Source organism: Pseudoliparis swirei, chromosome 9, assembly GCF_029220125.1.
Source record: "Pseudoliparis swirei isolate HS2019 ecotype Mariana Trench chromosome 9, NWPU_hadal_v1, whole genome shotgun sequence".
NCBI classification, from domain to species: domain Eukaryota; kingdom Metazoa; phylum Chordata; class Actinopteri; order Perciformes; family Liparidae; genus Pseudoliparis; species Pseudoliparis swirei.
The window spans coordinates 4915425-4937631 of NC_079396.1; the positions used below are offsets into that span (position 1 = coordinate 4915425).

The 22207-nt window shown below is 44.2% G+C and overlaps 2 protein-coding genes across 5 annotated transcripts; one reads left to right on the forward strand and one right to left on the reverse strand.

Annotated features, from left to right (window-relative positions):
* Window positions 1-3064: 3064 nt before the first annotated feature.
* On the reverse strand, window positions 3065-13132 carry mmp23ba (matrix metallopeptidase 23ba). Of its 3 annotated transcripts, none has more exons than XM_056423123.1 (10): window positions 12971-13132; window positions 12249-12398; window positions 11807-11964; window positions 7349-7446; window positions 6495-6634; window positions 5907-6074; window positions 5631-5795; window positions 4578-4688; window positions 3545-3671; window positions 3065-3469 (listed from the first exon to the last, which is right to left on the reverse strand). In XM_056423123.1, the coding sequence occupies exons 2-10, from the start codon at window positions 12307-12309 to the stop codon at window positions 3295-3297; spliced, it is 1203 nt and encodes a 400-aa protein (XP_056279098.1). In that variant the 5' UTR covers window positions 12310-12398; window positions 12971-13132; the 3' UTR covers window positions 3065-3294. The 3 variants fall into 3 exon arrangements, with proteins under 3 accessions (XP_056279098.1, XP_056279097.1, XP_056279099.1); XM_056423122.1 differs by having other exon boundaries at window positions 7314-7450; XM_056423124.1 differs by lacking the exon at window positions 12249-12398 and having other exon boundaries at window positions 7314-7450.
* Window positions 13133-16205: 3073 nt separating this feature from the next.
* ubiad1 (UbiA prenyltransferase domain containing 1) lies at window positions 16206-20607 on the forward strand. Of its 2 annotated transcripts, none has more exons than XM_056423040.1 (3): window positions 16206-16358; window positions 17086-17726; window positions 19673-20607. In XM_056423040.1, exons 2-3 carry the CDS (start codon window positions 17156-17158, stop codon window positions 20158-20160), a joined length of 1059 nt encoding a protein of 352 aa, XP_056279015.1. In that variant the 5' UTR covers window positions 16206-16358; window positions 17086-17155; the 3' UTR covers window positions 20161-20607. The 2 variants fall into 2 exon arrangements, with proteins under 2 accessions (XP_056279015.1, XP_056279017.1); XM_056423042.1 differs by having other exon boundaries at window positions 17152-17726.
* Window positions 20608-22207: the final 1600 nt, after the last annotated feature.

A 22207-nucleotide genomic window follows, 5' to 3' on the forward strand; every position in this document is an offset into this window, starting at 1 on the left:
ACTTGAAGCTACCAGCGCCGGCAATGTTGATTCTGAAGGCCTAAGGGCAAATTTTAGCCCCCTGGCAACACACGATGGCTGAATATGATTGGATAAAAGATCTAACGTAAAGACCAGCCCTCCAAATCTCAACCTGGCGCTGGCAGCAGCACAACCAAGAGGAACGCTATGAAATTAAGAGAATAACTCTTACTCTGATAAATAATTGAATACATATTTGTGGGAAAATATATTTAGAAAAAAATATATATCTGATGATGTTTAGGCCAGCAAGGCCTGACGGCCCGCCACTGTGTTAGGATGATTTGGACCTTTTTTGGTGTTACTTTAATTCCACCTGTACTGCAGCAGTGAAGAGAAATGAGTTGCAGTGCCGTTTCCAGCCACACCGACACGCCGTCGGACCGGTAGCTTCTGAAGCGGCCGTGAACAGGTGGCCCTTTGAACACCAACTGAAAATCCGCCATCTTGGATCCACGCGACGCAGCTCCTGGCTGCCAAAGGACCTAATTACACATCGCTGTCTGTTCAATGCACGATGTATTGTAACGTCTCGGACGTTATGGCACTGATGACACGGAGACGGGACGACGTTATTAATCCTCACTTTATTGGGCATCCACCAACACAGACAGCGTGCTCCTCTCAAGCCAGCAGCTCGAACGTCAACAACAACGCTTCCCGTCAACCACCCTTAACTTCCGTTTTCCGACAGGTTAACCCCGCCTCCCCTCTACTCCGCCAATCACAGGCACGCCCCCTCGACCAGCACGCACGGTGCCACACTGTGATTGACAGCCACTTCACAGGGTCGCTACAGTATTATTATTTTGTATTAGACATTATGATATATAATAATTCATATATTATATGTCACCCAATGTTTATGTCGTATACTGTTATTAGATATTATTAGATATAGTATATATAATACATATATTATTACATATATATATATTTTTAAATGTATATATGTTAGGGCTGTCAGCGTTAACGCGTTAATCTATGCGATTAATTTGGCCGCGATTAACGCAACTTTGTTTACTTCCGGTGTCGTTGAAGTTGTTGCACTCTGTTGAGTGTCAAACCGCGGCAGTCCGCCTCCTTCCTCCCGTCTGCTCCTCGATATTCACAGAGAAACAGAGGGCGACGTGTCGGTGACGCGGGGCGGAAGGTGCAGGTGACTTTTTTCTTTGCTCCGCCCGATGCGCGCGCACACGCCGGCATGGAGCTCTGCGGCCCGCGAGACGGAGAGCCGAGACGTGTGAACGACACGTCGAGACAGAATGACATGCTGCTGTAGAGACGACCAACAACAGACGTTTAGTTTAATAAAAGAACAAAGACGTCTTTAAGGAAAGAACCTTACATTACTTCTGCTGTAATCTTGCGCTATAGAGAACATTTCAGGGGGGCGGGGCCTCACCCTGATAGAATGGTGGGGGAAACACTGGGATGTGTCACATGCAAAAAACTTTAAAAGGTGAATTTACATTGTTTTGTAAAATCGAGAACATGAGCCCAGACTCCAGAGGGTTAACATTACATATTTGTCAGTTTACCAAGGCCACTTGTTCTGCTGTTGTTGAATGTTAAAGATGACAGGACCAATGGGGTCTCAAATACACCTTTGTTTACTAATCTGATGTTGCACTGAAGAAACAATTTATCATCCACGATATTAAATACCTCGCTGGCACTTTATAGGTAGGAGCCTCTTTGAAAACACAGCTCTGTGTGAAGTTTTGTCTTTAACCCTTGTAGGTAGCTGAATATTTTTGACCCGCCGATTAATTTGACCCCATTCAATGTTTAATGTCGGTGTTCTTTCGGTAGTCAACAAACAAACATAAAGTGCCTCACACTTAAACTTGGAAAACAATATTAATTCTAATAAATTTCTGGAGGTTTTAATTGCTGCCGTCAAATTGAACCCAAAGGGTAAAATATGTTAGTAAATATAAAGGTAACAGGAGGGTGAAACATTGAATCGGGTCAAAATGACCCATAGGCGGGGGGAGGGTGTAATATTGATTCGGGTCAAAATGACCTGAAGGCAACACAAGGGTTAAAAAAGAATACAATTAAACAAGTGTCTAAAATACACGCTGTCTGAAGTGATTACTCGTTCATTTAGAAGATTTAGTCTTTAGAAGAAAAAAAACTTTTAATTGCGATTAATGAATTTCTAAATGTGCGATTAATTAGTTCATTTTTTTAAATCGATTGACAGCCCTAATATAAATATTAACAATTTTGTGTTTTCCATGAAAACTCACTTTTATTCTTCAAATGAATATAACATATAGTGAAGACTATAGTGAATGATTTTTCTTTGAAATATAAATTCTGTTCTTCAAACTTGTGGCTCAAAGGAAGGCCAGTTTTATAGCTTCTCTCACCAGCATAACTGTTTTCAGCTGTGCTCACATAAAAAGGGGTTTCAAGGGTTTTCTACCCCTCCGTTAGTCTTCTAAGACGATAACACAATGTACCACTAGAACACTGGAGATGGGCCTCTATACACCTATGAAGAGACTTCATTAACAACCAGAGAATAGTCATTTACCACATTAACAATATAGAGAGTGAATTTATGATTAATTTAATGTTATCTTCATTAAAAAAAAATTATTCTCTTTGGAAAATAAGGACATTTCTAAGTGACTCCAAACTTTGGAACAGGACTGTATATTAATAATAAAAGGTAACCAGTGTTACACACCTGATGTGTGTTTAAGCTGCTCGCTCTGTGGAGGCAGTCTGCTGGCTTCAGGTCCAAACGGGTCAGAAGGATGTCGACCACATCGCTTCCCCTGGCTCGAGTTGTTTCAGTTGTGTGAATTATCCAAAGTGCAAGCATCAAAGCAATGGCTCCTGTAATGTGTCCAGACCACTAAACAAACATACTTTTATTTTTGCATGACCCATCGCTGCATAATCTAATTGGTTATGAACCCAGAGTGGATGTTACCGTCCAACACCTTTCATCACCACATAAGACGAAAACCACAGCATCCATCACGAAAAACCTTTTCACAGGCGAGAGGTATTTCCACTAGAATTCTACTCGTCACAGATCATTTATTATTTGCACACGTTAACACGCCGTTACATAAAGACAGATAGATGTGGAAGATACAGGAAGAACACTTTTTTCTTTTTTTAAACTAATATGTGCCGGAGTGATCGAGGCCCCAATGTGAGCTCGCGGGTATGTGTGTGTATGTATGTATGCGTGTGTGTGTGTGTGTGCGCGAGGATGCGTCCTGTTCAGTGTGCGGAGGAGGCCCCTCAGAAGCGCACGCGCACCCTCCACGAGTAGTTTGTGAGGACTTTGTCTTTTTTCTTCACGACGCAGGTGTACGTGCCCTCGTTAATGGCGTTGGCCACGATGGTGATGTGGTCGTCTTTCAAGGAGATGTAGTTGGGGTGAGAGTACTCCAGCAGCTCCCCGTCCTTGTACCAGCTGAAACGGGGGGGGGGGGGCACATTAGATGCTGCTCGGTGAAACAGAGAGAGAGAGAGAGAGAGAGATACTCACTATACTTTGCCTTTCTTGGATGCTATTTTCTTCCCACATCGAAAAGTCAGCTTCTTTCCCTCGACGACCAGCTTGTGTTTGGTCCTCGGGGGCGTCTGGGTGGGAGCCACCGTGGGGAAAGGAAATTCTGAAGAGATATCGGAAGGGAAACACTTGAACTGAAGCTCCAATGAGACCAACACAGATCAGACCCTTTGTGATGATCCAGACTACAACCATCATCTGAAAGCAATGAACACCGAAAAAAAGAGATGCCGCTACACCTGTGTGTTTTAATAGTCTGGAGACGTTCCAGCTTTGCCCCAAACTTTTGTGAACATTGTTGATCCAGACCTCATCGCGGTGCTTATTGAGGCTTTTCATCATAACCCCTGAGCTACCGGTGCCGCGGTTGTCTTATCAGTATAATCTCTCCCATCTGGTTTCTGACAAACACAAACACAACAGGCCGTCGCCGCCGCCGCGTGATCAATTCTAAGAGTCTGCCGACAAAAAAAACCCAGTCGCTCTCGTTAATGCCGCAAAAATCCAAATTGACCTTGTGTGTCTCTAACCCTCAAGCCACAGTCTGAAATTCCAGCGGTTTGGAGTCGCTCAGGAATTTTCCACAGCCGTACAACGTCTCCCAATCAACAATGAGGAACAGATTACTGCGAGCCAGGAATCGTATCCTCTTGCCTCTCTCCACACACTGACCCTCGTTGCTGACAAAGCTCTCAAACGCCACAACGACCTCTGGGCCGCGATGGGTAGGCGAGCCATTTCAACGGGACGCCTGAGCGCCAGGCGCACCCCGCGGTGGACCTGAAGGGGCTCAGGCCGCCGGACTGCGGATGTGTCGTCGGTGCACCTGCTCTGCTCTGTCACGCACGTTTCTACGCTCGTCTTCCCCCCAGAACTAAAGACAAACTCGTCCACTGGCGAGCGTGATCTCGCCGCTCTGCACGGCCGGATCCGTTGCTCTCCCGTTGCTCCGTTGGCAAGCGGTTCACAGCTGCTCAACCGTAGAGAAAACGTTTTTTTCTTTTCTCACCGTAACAGAAATCACAGCTGGCGGGGCAGTGCTTCTTCATCAGCTTACGCTTGCTTTCGCAATAGCCTTTCCGAGCCCACGCCGGACAGATAAATAACCGGTCCAAACATCCTGGAGGAGGAGAGAAGGGGGCAGGCAGGTCAGCAAGCAAACATAGATTCGGATCCCTGATCTACTTTCGGTTCCAATGAAGATGACTCATCTTAATACACGCTAATGGTGACTCGTGAGCAGTTTATACAACTTTCATTCGAGTGAGTCGTCGAAGATAAACTGCGGTCCAGGCTCTGGTCGCCCGTGGCCAACATTTGGATCGGATTTTGAGAGGTTTTCTCCAGCTGGTTCCTTTCGCAAGACGTAAGTCCCCGGGACTGACTGACTGTCACCCCCAGGACTACCACCTCTTCTTCCACCTTCCTCTCTCCTCCTTCTTCCCTCTGATTGTTGTTTGTCATGTCCAAATGTTGCACCTTCCACCTTGTTTGTGAAAACATTCATTCTTTGGCAATAAACCTGTTTCTGATTCTGATTCTGATTCTAGTACTGGGATCGGACCTTTGGAGATGTGTCAGATGAAGACATCTCGCCCTGACTTGGTTCAGAGGCGATCGTAGCTTGCCGTCTTTTCACGACTTTCGTGGCGTTCAGGCGATCGGGAAGGTGCTGCTGTTCCATTCCTCTTACGCTTCGTGTTTCGGGCCAACATGGTGGAACCCGTTGTCTGACCCTATGACCTACAACCCTCTCCTTCGGGCCATCGGGCCTATTCTATCGTCTGATCCCAAGATGAGAACTGGACTTGCTTCTTGAGGTCTTGAGGACATATTCCATTTCTTTAAGAGACTTCAGCGGTTCCCTTTTTTTGGAGGAATCGCAAAATGTCTTAAAGAGCCATTGAGTCCGTTTGCTCACCACTTACTACTTCTCAACATCCTGTGTCCCGGATGGCCGACAAGATGTATTGACCCTTGTCGAAGTCCTTTCAATAAAGAAGAGCTTTTTTTCCCCCTCAATTGTGTTCTGGTGGAAAAGTAAGAAGGATCGTGAACATACCGTAGAGGCGGTGCAAGCCCATCACATCATCCTGCGTGATCAGCTTGCGCCCTGTCAGAGTCGCATTCAGGTGCATTATAGCTTTCGGGTGCAAGGAATGCATGAGTCCCAGGACGTGGCCGATTTCGTGAGTCGCCACATGGACGAGATCCGTCAGCCAAACTCCTGCAACACACAGATACCGTTTAAAAATGACTTTCTCTTTCAGTCGCCCTGCACCCCAACGAACGGACCGGCGTCCAATCGGTATCCAACAAACATGCCGAGGACACGTGCCTTTCTTCCAGCTAAAGCGCATGTTTCCCAGAATCCAGTATTCGTGGTCGTCAAAGTGGATCTCGCCAGTTGGCGGGAAGAACGCGTGAGCCAATTCTCCCGTGATGCCGTCGAAACAATGGTGCAAGTAGGACTGCAGACAGTCGGTGTGGTTGGCGGGGTAGAAGCCTGCCAAGACAGAGAGAGGGGGGGAGAGACATACCTCAGAGCCGAGGAGGGAAACCCTCACTCCATTATGTCTGCTCCGTGCAGACAACAGCCGGAGGGGGGGGAGGATGATGGATTACAAAAAGCAGAGCTTTTTCTTTAGCCTTCACCTCGCAGGATGACAACCATTCCTCTTGCTGTCACTGAGAATTTATGCAGGACCCTGGAGTTTGTACTCAAAGGGAAAGATAAAGCACAACGTGGGCCGCTTCGCCTCGGGCCTGACACGTATGGAAGTTGTTAAGCGTTTCTTTTTTCCTTTTTTTTCTCCACTCACAATTTGTGAATCACGTTCGAGTATACGCTCGGTAGTATAGGTGAGTTTGTACGAGGCGAAGAAATCTCTGCGGAGAGAGAGAGAGAGAGGGACACGGTACCCACCGATCTTCATGTCGGCTTCTTGGTCAGCCGGCACCTCTCGGAAGCTGAACGGAGAGACGTAGCTCCACATGGCGAAAGCCTTGGCGATGCCTCGCCGCGTGTCGCTGGCATTTATCAAGTTTGTGGGGAAGGAGAGCAACCTGCACAGAAACAACAGCGTTACGTCGTTATTGCACATTAGTCTACACAATGGCTGCTGTTCAGACAGCTCCATTGCTCTTCATACCCCGGGGATAGACTGATAATGGGTACTTCTAATACGAATCAGATCGTGATATCAACTGTCAATATAAAAGAGACTCATGCAGTTACATTGTTTTTTGGTCTACCTTTCCCAAAAGCCAGAGATCGCACCTCTCTAGTTAAACCCAATCCTCCTCGGATCTGATTTTTGGAGATCCGGAAAGAACAAAGTGTCACTGGATCTTCCCCGAACATTTAGCTGATCCAAATGTGTAACCGTTGCATTTGCAATGTGGGTGCGAGAGCCCATAATACTCCATTACCTCCCCCTTCGGACTAATGCCAAGAGTTCAGCCAAGTAACCTTTGTGGGTCCTACGACCTTCGATGGACGTCTTGCCGCGCCCTTTCGCTTCGAGGTGAATGATTTCATTACGGTGCTGCTAAGCCACACCCACAATGGCCCGACGTCCCTCGCCAATGCCTCCTTTCAAATGAAAAGAAAATATCTGTGCTTGTGTTTTCCTGCCAAAACCAACACCAACTCTCTGTGGTGTTTTTCACCCATTTGTGTCCCATTAAACCCCCCAAAAAAACAATTTTCTACGACTGCAGGAAGAATTTGCAAAATAAATACTTGTATGTCAGCTTGAACTTGTTCCACTTGAGCACCTCCGGGGTGAGGGTGTAGCGCTTGTTCCTGGAGAGGTGAAGCACTTGGGTTCGGGCCTCTTTGCGGATCCCGATGAGCAGCACGGCGGTGTAAGCTTCTTCCTTGGACAAAGAGAAACCTTTCATTAATCACCTCGTACCGACGTGAACTCCGTTTGCAATCTTGACAGTTGCGGCCGCACGCGCTACAGTCGCCGATGTCTCAGTGCCTTCGCGTCTGAAGGTTTGCGCGTAACGCCTCGTGGAAACAGGAAGCGGGCGGCAGTAAAAGTGAGTTCCAAAACATAAAGAATGAGCCTTTTCGCAGATAAGTCGGGTCTGATGTCCCAAACGCTCACAGCTGGATTCTGCAACTTTTGTTTCATAGCTTTTGAAAGGCCGCCTGTGTGCTTTGCAGTTTATTGCTCTCATTAACATTCTGTGACCGAGGCGTTGGTTTTCCTTGGCTGCGATATTCCATAATAGTTGATAGAAATCTGTCACTTTTTATGGAGATGGGTTTAAGGGTTTCCAACACTCAGAGTCGGGCTGTGACTCTGACCCAAAGGCTTCTTGTGCTATAACTGATACATTTAAGAGGAATCATAGGGGTCATGCATCAAAACTGAAAAAACACTGAAGCTACATACCTGCTCCCATATACCACTAATATCTTTCAATGGGCCGCGACACATTTTAACCCTAAATATGTGCTTGCCCTCGTCGTGGAGTGTATCTGTGGAAGTATATACATGTGGGAGGGGGAGGTGGGAATGCTGTGCCGGTGTATAAGTGGATATGGATGGTTGTGTGTGGGTGTTTGTTGAGGTGGATGTTTGTGTATGTGGAGATAGACATATGTACTCGCTGTGGGCCGGACTCTGGATGCTGATACTACCGACTTTTGGATGTGCGCTGTTAATTGTGTTGCGATCATTTGTTTGGATGTCGAGGATTGCTCTGTTTGGTTGAAAATGCAAATAAAAAAAATAAAAAAAGATGTGCTTGCTTACTGACGAGCGTATCCACTGTGAATCAGGAGTACGGTGTGAGGGGTTAAAGAGAGCATGCCAACCACCAACAGGCTGCAATGACAAGGCCTCAATGTGGAATATTGCCATGGCCCTGCTGATGCCCCGCCCACTCCTCCTCTCTACCTCCATCTGTCTGATGGATCACGGAGGTCTGGATCGTGGTCCATGCCTACAACCAACTATTCATACACTCTGTCATATTCATTGAATGTGTTTTAACTCTGTAATGCTTCATTCTGGTCACATGACATCTATTGCATCGTCCATCTTGGAGAGGGATCCTCCTCTGTTCTCTCCTGAAGGTTTCTTCACTTTTTTCGCCGTGAAGGGTTATTTGGGAGTTTTTCCTGATCCGATGTGAGGTCAAAGGTCAGGGATGTCTATGTATACAGATTATAAAGCCCTCTGAGGCAAATTTGTAATTTGTGAGAATGGGCTATACAAAATAAACTGAACTGGACTGAATAGGCTTCAAATTAGCGTGTTGTTTTCGATTATCCGACATCGCTTTCGGAATCAGAAGGGGCGATCAAACAAAACCTTCACTTTACACAGCGTTTGACCAGGTGTGTTTGTGTGTGTGTGTGTGGGGGGGGGACCTACTTTAAGAAGCGGATGCCTTCTATGTGAGCGGCCCGAGGGCGCGAGCTACAACCGTTTTGGGGGCAGTAATTTTAAAATTAAGACCGTTTTTGGGGTCTCAAGAGAATCCGATGATGCCGAGGAACGAACGACCACGTGCAACGCCGACAGACAGGATGTGCGGTTTGTCGATTGTCCCCATCGGTGCGATTCGTCGCGCCTCACTCGCCTCTCTACGTCTAGCTGGCCACCTGAAGTGCGTCCATTCAGAACGGCTATGAAAGCTTTGACCTGTGAACGTGGTCAGACGGCACCTAATAAGAGCCGGTATGCTTATAGCACACCGAGGCCTCATTGGGTGTAAACGACCATATGGCTATTGTAGTGGCCATTTCTCCAAATAAATCAAATCAAACTATAAATCAAATTGCCACGGACGCACCGTGGGCTTTTGAGTTGACGCAGCCAAAAAAAAGTAATGTCCATCTTTCTGATAATGTATATACTAAACAAACAAAAAGAAAAAACAAAATGTTGACACTGCCTTCTGTGTGCTGGTAAAAAAAACATCGGTCACCCAGGTGCATGCTGGTCCTAAAGCTACCCACACCTACATATAACCACAGGTGCCCAGTGTTACCCAATCAGTCAGTAAACCAATCCTAAAAACAAATATATTTAAACAACAATCACAATGAACTAAACCAAACTAAAACTATCATAAGAAAAAAAGCTCTTCTAATCTCAAAATAGAACCTAAATAAGCAATGATTAAACAATATTACTTTACAATAGAACTAAATCCAAATGTAAAAAATAAATAGCTCCAACAGCTATGATCAATACACTAGGATGAAGATCATTGCGGTGCCATTAAATGAACAAGAAAAACTGAATTATTCTGTATAAGAATCTACAAATGTTGATCAATCTTTCATAATTTGACTTGACTTCAAATATACAATCAGCAAGGAACATCCATGTTTGATTCAGAAACCAATGCAACAAATGCACTGGCTTCACTTTGTATTCCAGTCCTGATGCGCTCTGGTTCCTGTTCCTGCTTCGCCCAGTCAAGACAAATAGAAGCATTACTTCCTTCATTTCCTGACCAGAGTCGTGACACGGGGGCCGGCCGGCCGCACCACTGTTGAACTCGATGTCCTCTCTTGCTCTGATGTTAAATATAATATGTTTCTCACTGCATTAGGACACACTGGTCATTGTTTTATACAACAGTTGCTCTTCCTGACCTTTACCTAACACACCGGGGGCCTGTGCGTCCCGTGATTTATGAAGTGTTTAATGTAGTGGGGCCAGCGCAGTTCTTTCACTGTCGCGTCTTGTTATTTCCCCTGCAAATCTCCTGTCAGACTTTGACGTAAATAGAGATGAACCATAAACCATGAGGGCCCGAAAAACAAACGCTCCAGAATAAACCTCGAAGCCAGTGGTGAGCGCAGACTCTGAGGGCAAAAGATCTGAGGACGGATCCCAGAGGGATTAGTCGGAGAATCTGGAAGAATTTAAGCTGAGTCCACGAGACTGTTAAAACAGGGATTATGATTTCCATCCTTAGTTTTCAGAGAAGCAAAGGCGACTTTCTGTGCGTAATTCAACACATTGAAACATTCTGAATATGTCACAGATTGCCCGTCTTCAAACTAGATTGTCAGCATTGATAGAACACAGTGTTACTTAATGGGATATATAGTAATATAGAAATACGTTGCGTGTTTTCATGCTTCTTCTGATACATCTCTAGATTCAAAAAAATGGAAATTGGTCATTATATTGTATGTAATCAGGCAGTATTTTGGTTTTATGCATAAAAGAAAACACACTGAAATGCCCTTTAACTGCACTTTTACCTCACTTCATTCACTCAACGATCCATTTAAACTCATATGTATTTTACTTCTGCTATAATTCGTTCCGGTGGATGATATAGGCAGTTCTGTAATCCTCAGCAGTCGTCGCCCTGATTGACACATAATGAGAGTGTGTGGCAAAGGAAATGACATAAAGCAATTCCTCAGGCTCTGTGTCGCAGTGGGTGGCGGTCTGGAGGAGCACATTCATCCAATTGACTGAGGATTTTACTGTACAGGCCAGGGATCCATCCCATTGCCTGATCTAATTATGGGTTTCATCCAATTTATGTGCCTTTATAACCCGACATTAATTGGATCTGAAAGGCTCTGCCATGCGGGCTGGAACCGAGTGATTTCACTTGTGCAGAACTTCTGAATAACATATATATCAAGAAATTGATTATATTCTTTCTAGATCTGACCTCATCCTGATACCTGAACTGTGAAGAAAAAAAAACCTATATTATAGTTAAAATAATGTGTAACCTGGCTGCCTTGAAATGTTGAGTTAGACAAGTTAAGAAAAATTGTCTGAACTTTAATTTGAGTTAATTCAACGAAGAATATAGTCTCTCTGCTGAGGACCAAACTTTATAAAAAAGAACAACATGTATTTAAATTGTACTGACTGTCAAATGTACACCATCTTTACACACTTTGGGTGGATTTGGGTATCCACAGAGTATCACATTTTCATATTTCATTATAATTGGTTCATATGCTACTGTGGTGTTGAATAATTTTGGCTATACTTTGTATAGCCTATTGAAAGTCCTGCTTCTCGTAATGACATTGCTCATACATGCCGAATTAAAAAGTGGATTTTAATAATGAAAAATGAGGTCAAGTCTCACAATGCATCTTCACAGAAATTTAGGGCACAGTTTTGAGTTTTCTTTATGACAAAGGAGACAATTAACTTATACTTCTAGTAATAATGATACCCAAAAAATGACCATCTACACAACATATCGGACGCCACAGCATACCTCTAACCTCCAGGAGGGGAACGCCGTGGTTTGGTGCATCCCCGCCACCAGAAAGCTGAGAAGCGCCGCCGCGTGCAGCAGAGGAGCGAAGCCCCACTCGCCTCCTCGTCCACTTCTGGGAGTCTGACAGCACACCATGGCTCTGCGATATATCACACCTCCGGAGGGAGGGAAGAAACACACAAAAAACACACAAATAATCCCTCAGAGAAAGACTACGCAGGTGTATCACCCGTGCCCGCGAACATTACTCCTTGGCCATATGGCGCCGTCGTGCGTAAAGCGCGAAGCAGCAGCTTCTTGGTGCTATTGTTGCGGCAGCGCAGGAACAAAACAAAACAAAAAAAACGCGGACCGGGTCGTGAGAGCGGTCCAGACTGCATCTGTTCGGCGCTCTCTTCCGCGCAGTGCGCGTTTGCCAGAAGCTTCGGTTTCATATTACCGGAGATGGGGCATCGGGTCAGCGCGTCGAGACGATCTAATGAGAACCACACGCGCTCCATCTGCCCACGGAAACCACCCGCTGGAGCCCGCTGGAGCGGAACCACGCGGTTTATTATGATGAACAGGAGCTTCTGAGGTTAATGTCATGCTTCGGAGGGAGAGAGAGAAAAAAGAAAAGTAGTTTAGGCTTCTCCTGAGCTCAGTTTTAGGGGACACTTTCAGGGCAGATAGGGTATAGAGAAACTTGAGCTTCCCTCTTTATTTTCATGATTAAGAATATGAGATCCAAAAAGGAGTTTAGGGTTTGGTGCTGGTGCTCACAGGTAATCAATTGGTATTGTGTTAACAGCATGTTGACTCATTGGCCTGGTTTATGGGCAGTGGCGGGCCGTGGGCCTGGGCCTTCAGTGAGGTCCTACACAGTCCCACCCGAATTAATCCACCTCTTATTACTATCATTATGATGCCATGGCTCTAGACCAGGGCTTCTCAATACGTCCATCGCGGCGTAGTATTGGTAGATCGCATGACATTAAAATAAATTGGCCCGCCCCCGTCATTTTCTCTATAGCACGTCTTTGTTCATTTATTAAACTAAACAGCCGTCTGATGTTGATCGTATCTACACAACAGCATGTCATTTCTCTCGGCTCTCCGTCTCGCGCGCTGCAGAATGCGCGCATCGGGACGGAGAAAAAGAAGAAAAAAAGTCCTCCTTACGATGTCTAACTTTTCTTGAAAAGTTCGTCTTGAGAAAGGCGTTAAAGGTATATGCTCGACCAAATCGACATCTTCTCCTCCTTCCGCCATTGTGGGTTGAAAAAACAGCTTTGTAGTCCGCGAATTAATTCCTTTATCAAATTCAGTTTCCTAGTTCTGAGGTTTTGCATCTACCTGCCCAGTGTCCATAGACCCCGCCTCTCAATATTGGTAATCCAATCAAAAGACGTGCACGCCCTCCGTCTGCTAGCTGGCTCCTGTGCCGGTTCCGGGGCCTTCTAGAAGGAGCCAACTCTAAAGCTGATTGGTTGACACAACATTGTCATTCCCATTCACTTTAAGCTACCAGCGCCCGCAATGTTGATTCTGAAGGCCTAAGAGCAGATTTTAGCTCCCTGGCAACACACGATGGCTGAATATGATTGGATAAAAGATCTAACATAAAGACCAGCCCTCCAAATCTCAACCTGGCGCTGGCAGCAGCGCAACCAAGAGGAACGCTATGAAATTAAGAGAATAACTCTTACTCTGGGAAATAATTGAATACATATTTGTGGGAAAATATATTTAGAAAAAAATATATATTCTGATGATGTTTAGGCCAGCAGAGAAGGCCTTGCTGGCCCTGACGGCCCGCCACTGTTTATGGGTATATATCGATTCTTCAGCAAGGCCGAGAGCATCCTTGTGGCACTGCAGTGGCAAGTGTCAGTGTCAGGTGTCAGTCAGATGTCAGTGTCAGGTGTCAGTGTCAGGCGTCAGTCAGGTGTAAGTCAAGGATCAGTGTCAGATATCAGTCAGGTGCCAGGTGAGTGTCAGATGTCAGTCAGGTGCCAGGTAACAGTGTCAGGTGTCAGTCAGGCATCAGGTGCCAGTCAGGTGTCAGTCAGGCGTCAGGTAACAGTGTCAGATGTCAGTCAGGCGTCAATCAGGTGTCAGTCATGTGTCAGGTGTCAATCAGGTGGCAGTCAAGTGTCAGTCAGGCGTCAGGTAACAGTGTCAGATGTCAGTCAGGTGTAAGTCAGGTGTCAGGTGTCAGTCAGGCGTCAATCAGGTGTCAGTCAGGTGTCAGGTGTCAGTCAAGTGTCAGTCAGGCGTCAGGTAACAATGTCAGATGTCAGTCAGGTGTAAGTCAGGCGTCAGTTAGGTGTAAGTCAGGCGTCAAGTGTCAGTCAGGTTCCAAGTGTCAGTCGGGTGTCAGTCAGGTGTCAGTCAGGTGTAAGTCAGGCGTCAGTTAGGTGTAAGTCAGGCGTCAAGTGTCAGTCAGGTTCCAAGTGTCAGTCGGGTGTCAAGTGTCAGTCAGGTGTCAGTCAGGTGTCAGTCAGGTGTCAGTCAGGCGTCAAGTGTCAGTCAGGTTCCAAGTGTCAGTCAGGTGTCAGTCAGGTGTCAGTCAGGTGTAAGTCAGGCGTCAGTCAGGTGTCAGTCAGGTGTAAGTCAGGCGTCAAGTGTCAGTCAGGTTCCAAGTGTCAGTCAGGTGTCAGTCGGGTGTCAAGTGTCAGTCAGGTGTCAGTCGGGCATCAGGTGCCAGTCAGGTATCAATCAGGTGTCAGTCAGGTGTCAGTGTCAGGTGTCAGTCAGGCATCAGGTGTCAGTCAGGTGTAAGTCAAGTGTCAGTGTCAGTCAAGTGTCAGTCAAGTGTCAGTCAGGTGTCAGGACAGTGGCAAGCGGGCATCACTCGTTCGACACCCGTCAGAAGGCTGCCAAGATGAGTGGGTTGAGTTTCTTTCTTTTGTTAGTACCTAAGTGTACGGACAGATGGATGACACGTTGGCCTTATTGTAGACTTAATAATTATGCACACCTCTCTCAAGTGTAACAGCAATTACAACCACATAACTATAGATTATAATTAACTGGAGGATACATTTTTTTTCTACACGTAGATCTTGAACCTTGCATATAAACAGGACCCGTTGAAATTGGATGGGAAAAAATTTAACTCAGCAGCGGTGCAAATAAGTTGATATGGAGCTTAAAACTGTATACCTGTGTTGAGCAACCAGGTTAAACTTTATTTAGAAATGTACTTTATTGAAATACTTCCACTGACAACGTTATGATTGAGGCAGATAGTCACACAAAAATGCAATATTTATCTAGTCCTACTTTTATAGTAATAGAGCTGCAATAATAAATGACAACGTTTATTTTTCACCTTTTTAATGGTTTTTTCACTTTTTTGTGGCATCTGCAAAGTGCCAACTGACACTGACAAGTGGTTATGCCTAAATGTTACTCGAGGGTCACATAAATGTACAAAAATAAAGTTACAAAATAAACTCTGACATCTAGTGGCAGTCCTGTGGCAGCTTGGCACTTCTCTGACTATTTCATTACATTTCAATTAGTTTGTTTAGGCCAAAATCAAAACTTATACATTTTCCTCAGAGGGCCTTCACAGACTGTAACATCCTCTGACCTTTGACCCTCACATCGGTTCAGGAAAAACTCCCACAAAGAAAACTTTAATGGGGAGAAAAAGGGAAGAAACCTTCGGGAGAGCAGGAGAGGAGGAACCCTCTGTCAGGATGGACAGAAGTACAATACATGTCATGTGTACAGAATGAACAAATAACAGAGTTAAAGCAAATTCAATACATATGACAGAAATTATTTGACTAGTATGCCTGATGAAAAGGTTACAACTATCAAAAATAACAGCAACAGTGAATATAGTAGAATACTAATGATAATAAAAGCAGCAAGGGCATTGAAAATGCTCCGACTAGTGGTGGCACGTCTCTGACTAGTGGCGGCACTCCTGACAAGTGGAGATATTATTCAACTCTTATTTTAAAAAAGTTTTGATAAATATTATTTTATATTTTTAAAAGGATTTTTTTAGTTGATTGTTGTAAATGACTATGAAAGTAAATTATTCGGAAAAAGTATATTTTGTTCCTTTTTGTTTCAAAACCAGCTAAATCATACATAAATAACACGAAATTATAAACAAAAAAGTACAGTTCCTTGTGAACCAGGAGCTAATTACCGTGACACATTTCCCTCATACCTTTTAATTTATGTTCTGCTTATTTAAATGAGTTTTGACTGTTTTCAAATGACAGCAAGTCCTTATTCTTAATAATCTTCAGAATAACGATTCCAATTTAGTATTTATCTCCTCTCTATTAAACCGGGGGGAACAAACGTTCCCCGGAACTCGTTGTGCGAGGAGCTTGTTTCTTCGAGCCCTTCGCGGAAGTGGCACTCCTGGCGGAGGAAATGGCGGCCATCAGGCGTCCATGGGTTTACAGCTGCCAACCAGCCAAGCACCTCGGAAGTTGACACGTAAGACATGTAACTGTCTCTCTCGCTCGGTGGGCGCAGCAGTATGTGTGTGAGCGGAGAGAAGTCCAGTTCGTGTCGGATGTTGAAGACGTAACAGGTGAGAGCTGTCGGGCATGTCCTCCTCTCGTCCCCGTACGGAGGCGAGTAGCTCCGTGGCTAACCGGTTAGCGTTACTCCTATAATCTCATTCGTCAGCCACCGGGCACGGTGCCGGTTATCGAGGAGGAGGCGAGAGCTGTGTGTATGCGTGCGTGCGTGTGTGTGTGCGTGCGTGCGTGTGTGTGTGTGTGTGTCAACGAAATGTCACGTGTGTTATTAACGAGCCACACAATTAGCTCCTGTCTACCGCTTTGGCACGACCGTTATACCTAAATATTATTTATTTATGTGTGTTATGGCATAAATCAAGATACTAAAGTAACGTTATGCGGTACTCACTTTATTACATGGCAACGAGCTAATAACAGCCCCCCCTATATATATCTAAATAACGTTATAAACTTGTATTGCATTAGTGTGCGGAATTTAGACAATCTATTTACTTTTAACAAACTCATCAATGCATTTGTTTACTTAAGAATTCTCTAGGGTGATTTAAAAATACAAATATTGTGTGTCTACTGTAGCGTCTTGGATATCAGGAAATGTTTTTCTAATTTTAACAAATTATAATGCCAGTCTACGATACTTGACACCTGTGCTGACACGGTGCTGCAGAATGTATTCTGTATTTACATTCTGAAGTATCTTAATCAGCCCTTTTTGAACTGGTACAATATCCATCTCCACCTGAAACGTCGTCCGTTGTGTTTTCACTGCTACAGGACCCCCCCCCCCCCCTGACCCTTGACCTTTTGGAAACATTGCTGGTAAACTTCGAACCCCTGCAGAAGAATGGCCAAAGAGCAGAAACCAGGCCGGGTGGACACGTGTGTACTGGCTGGATCGAATGGTCACGACGGCCAAGACTGGCACACTGGTCTGAGTGACCCGGCCTCCCCTCCTCCTCCTCCTCCGGGCGCCAACCGCGTGTCGAGGATGACCCGCGTCGCCACGGACGTGAGGACCAAGTGCGCGGCCTACGTGCTGGCGCTGAGGCCGTGGAGCTTCAGCGCCTCGCTCACGCCGGTGGCCCTCGGCAGCGCCTTGGCGTACAAGTTGGGCGGCTCCGTGGACCTGGTCATCCTGATGGTGTGCGCGGTCACCGTCCTCATGGTCCACGGGGCGGGGAACCTCGTCAACACCTACTACGACTTCTCCAAAGGGATCGACCACAAGAAGAGCGACGACCGGACTCTGGTGGACGAGATCTTGGCGCCGCAGGACGTCGTCGTGTTCGGAGCGCTGCTGTATTCGCTGGGCTGCGTGTGCGCCACTCTGCTCTACTTCCTGTCGACGCTGAGGCTGGAGCACCTGGCCCTCATTTACTTCGGGGGACTGTCCAGCTCTTTTTTATACACCGGAGGTGAGTAAAACGGGGTTCGTACGGTCATGGAAAACCTGGAAAAGTCATGGGATTTTAAAATGGTCATTTCCAGGCCTGGAAAAGTCATGGAAAAAACTTAAATCACAAATTTTGGGAAAGTCATGGAAATTTGTTATATTCACATGTTCATTTATGTCGAGTTTAAAATAATTCATATGTTTTTGAAAGGAAGACTCTCAAATTATAAGCCGGCATACGCCAAGTCCAAACAGATGGATTTGCACATAAAGGATAATAGTTTGATTAAAAGAATTACCATTTATATAAGTGTTTTTAAGAATAAAAATGTATTGTAATGTTTATTCTTTTAATCAAACTATTGTCTCTCATTCATTTGTTTCATATATTGTATGCTTTGTAGTAATTACCTTCGCATTGAAAATGCGGAAGGTAATGTTTTGATCGCCATTTATTCATTTATTTGTATTTGTGTTATTCGCATAAGTAAAAAAGTTTTTAACCGAATCGCATGAAATTTGGTGGGATGATTGGTTATTATCCGGGGACCATTTGATTAGATTTTGGGATTGATCAGGTCAAGGTCATGAAAAGGTCAACATCTTCTTTTTACCATAGTGCGGTCAATTTTTATCCAATTGGCATGCAACTAATGCCAAAATGTTCATAATTCAATGCCCAATCTTGTGATATGCAAAGGTATACGCTCTACCGAGTGCCCGTTCTAGTTCTCATTGTTTGAATACTACATTTTCAAAAAGTTTTCATGTACACACCGAGATTTCAGTTTGGTCATGGAAATTTGGTTTAAAGTCATGGAAAAGTCCTGGAATTCGTTTGGTCAACATGTGTACGAACCCTGATAAAATATCAACTTAAACGGACACGGTGACTGACGGAGGGACGAGCCTAGTGAGTGAGCGACAGCTCAAGCGCCATTGCACATCAGTGGGCTCCAGGCGGCAGCGAAAGGTTTTGTAAAATGGGAACTTTGCGTAGGATCATCCTGGTTCTCTGTCTCGCGTGTTACAAAAGGGCAGAAAAACAAACATTGGTTTGTTGAAGTTAAAAACTCATACTTATTTAGCCATGCAAATAGTCTGGGTTTAGTAATTGAGAAGCGCTGAGCGGTCCGGACAACATTTTTATTCCCGATTTATAGGTAATTTCATGTCACGGTAATGCGGCATGTATTCCGGTTATTCAATAAATAATCAGTCTATATGAAATAATCACATGGTAAAACTTTACACCTGAGTGAATTGAAATACTTGACAAATGAAAAGTATGGAATATTTCAAATTTTTATTGAGGTAATTGGTGAAAAGGGAACAAAGCGGTTTAAAGTATCTTTTTTCAGCTATCCACTATGTTGATGTGCATTCATATATATATATATATATGAATGCACATCAACAGTGTATAGCTGAAAAAAGATATATATATATTTTTTTTCAGCTATACACTAAGTTGATGTGCATTCATATATATATATCTTTTTTCAGCTATACACTATGTTGATGTGCATTCATATATATAAATTATATACACACAGAGACCATAGTTAGAGAAATTTCAAAATAAATGTTGACAATGTTAATATTCATCACGATATCTTGATCTGTGGTTCCATCAGGTTATGATTTCTTTGAAAGACGATATGTTATATGAACTATAATTGATAAAAAAAATTGTTTACGTTGGTCAGCATTAACTGGTCCCCCCTGATGTTAAACCACCAGTAAACACAACTGAGCTACGGTCGCCTGTATCTTTGGGGGATCTGGCCCTTTAAGGCAGTTGGCGTATTTTTCAAACACGACACGGCTGTGTTTCATTAAAATGTCGCTTTCTCACTCTCGAGAATGAAGACGTGTCATTTTCTTTTCCGGCCTCACTTTGTGATTTGGGGCAGTCGTTGTTTTGATGTTAACCAAACATGTTTTGCTCCCCCCCCCCCCCCTCAGGCATCGGGCTCAAGTACGTGGCCCTGGGAGACGTGGTCATCCTCATCACCTTCGGCCCGCTGGCGGTCATGTTCTCCCACGCGGTGCAGGTCGGCTACCTGTCGGTGCTGCCGCTGGTGTACGCCGTGCCGCTGGCCCTCAACACGGAGGCCATCCTGCACAGCAACAACACCCGAGACATGGACTCCGACAGGCAGGCGGGCATCGTCACCCTGGCCATCCTGATCGGCCCGACGCTGTCCTACGTCCTCTACAACCTGCTGCTGTTTGTCCCCTACGTGCTCTTCTGCATCCTCGCCACCCGGTACACCATCAGCATGGCGCTGCCGCTGCTCACGCTGCCCATGGCCTTCTCGCTGGAGAAGCTGTTCCGCAGCCGATGCTACGCCAAGATCCCCCAGAAGACGGCCAAGCTCAACCTCTTCATGGGACTTTTCTACGTCTTTGGGATCATTCTGGCCCCCCCTGGAAGCTTGCCGTCCCTGTGATTTAATTAAAGAAGGAAAAAAAAAAAAACTTCAGTTTTATTCAAATGGTTTCTTGTTTTATTACTAGTTCATGTACCTCTTTGTATTTGTTACAAAGCTCTTTGAGGGCTTTTGCTGGCTTTAATTTATTGTCTTATTTATATGTTGAACAGATTTAGTTTAGGTCCACCTCTGACACTGAAGGCATCATCCGGGCTTTTCTTTTCCAGTCCGCTGTAATGTTTTGATATGTTGTCTTGTAGAGGTCGGCAACATTTTTATCCTCCGCGGACAGATTACATAAACCTACAATTGCCATTTAGACACAACATTGATACATGAAAACATTATTCAACCACTCTTCTGTATCTATAGGTACATGCGCTTACATTGTTTTGTTCTTTTCCTTTTGGAGAGCCAAGTGGTATTTCATTTTGATTGTAATAAAATTCACCGGCGTTGATCTCCCATGTGTTTTATTTTTGAATCAAAGTTCCCTTTTTTAATGAAATTTGTACATATTGGATTAATGACAAGTTAATATATTGTATTCCAATATTTCTAAAATATGGTAAAAATAATGCAACAATGGACATGCATGGATAAAGCATCACTTCATCTCCATTCAGAATGTGGTATTTAAATGGCTGTTGAATTGATTATAAACTGCAAAGTAAAAAATAATTGCGTTAATTCTGTAATTGGTCGTTAAACCAAAAGTGGAGACATTGATATTGCTTTACAGTCCATTTGTCAGCAGCAGGTTATTTCTACTTCTTAGAAATTCTTATTTCTTTTCTCTGCCTGAAAAAGCTACTTATATTGACACCTTTCTGGGAGCAGACGCAATATTTAATCTGCAAAGAGACTCATATTAAACGCCACAGAAATATGATTTATTTCTTTTAGACGCCCTGAGACTTGACGGGTAACATGCCTGTCATCAATCAAAGATATACTGGTTGGACTTATTTCATCTGATATGGGCATAACTCAAGTAATTGAATAGAACATAGATAAAGTAGCCAATGTTGAGTATATTACTTAATTAGGAAATTAAAGTACATTTACCAAAAGCTCTGGGTTTGTGAAGCAGGGTATTTGCCAACAGGGGGCAGCATTGGACAGCCATTGACACACATGCACACACCCTCACAGGCTTTGTGTAAATGATGTTAAATGGCAAATTTGTGGGGTCAGAACTATGAATTCAACTAGGTAAGTCTAATTATTTTCCTTCCAAAATAAAAACATGCATTAATAATATATCAATGCAAATGTCTTTGTACATTTGTATTAATTTGTTTAGGACTACCACAACTGGACCACAACATTTCATTTAGACCATTTAATTTGTTCTGAACCCGTTTGCTTTTTTTGTTTCTCTCCTTAAACATATTCCACATTATTGTATATGTCTCATCTCTTATATTTTGAAAGAGCCCGATCATGCTGACACATTAGAGAACATCATTTTGATGTAACATGTCCTTTTCCTTCATTGCCCTCAATGTATTCACTATTTTTTGAAGAAAAGAAGTAAAACATGTTCCTGTATGTTACAGTGTTTGAGTACATTTAAACTCCAACCTCTTCCATCGGGTTTCATTGAGACGCTCACGCCCGAGCTTCTTAAATAACTACCTGCTTCTCACTGCATCTGTCTGGCTGCTCAAGTTTCCGCCCACAGCCCCAAGACATGTGGGGCAAATAAACTGTATTTGAAGAATTGCCACCCCCACGTTGTTGATATCGTAAATAGTTAATTAAAAATGCTGCTAAAGAAGTTCACATCAGCCTTTGTGTTTCAGGATGTAGCTATACCATTAATATGAAATTACATTACACTTATGTGGCTGATATGAAGTTCAGTCATCTAGTTGTCTGACCCCGGGATTACTTACAGACATTAATGTCACACTTTGAGTTCTTTTAATTAAACATGATGACACATAAGAAAGAGAAGGAATTAAATCAGGCCTTGGGCCCAATAAAGACCTAATCATAAGTGATGACTGTGCAATTGGGGGACATGTGTTTATGCTTCTTGTTTGATTTCACTTCATTT

Excerpts from the sequence above, each read along its gene's own strand:
- mmp23ba (XM_056423122.1), bottom strand. The coding sequence starts at position 12,309 with ATGGAGCGCGTGTGGTTCTCATTAGATCGTCTCGACGCGCTGACCCGA. Across the intron at positions 11,965-12,248 it reads GACCCGATGCCCCATCTCCG|GTGTGATATATCGCAGAGCC; the intron begins GTAATATGAAAC and ends CTCCCTCCGGAG. Across the intron at positions 3,470-3,544 it reads TCCAAGAAAGGCAAAGTATA|CTGGTACAAGGACGGGGAGC; the intron begins GTGAGTATCTCT and ends CCCCCGTTTCAG.
- ubiad1 (XM_056423040.1), top strand. The coding sequence starts at position 17,156 with ATGGCCAAAGAGCAGAAACCAGGCCGGGTGGACACGTGTGTACTGGCT. Across the intron at positions 17,727-19,672 it reads CTCTTTTTTATACACCGGAG|GCATCGGGCTCAAGTACGTG; the intron begins GTGAGTAAAACG and ends CCCCCCCCTCAG.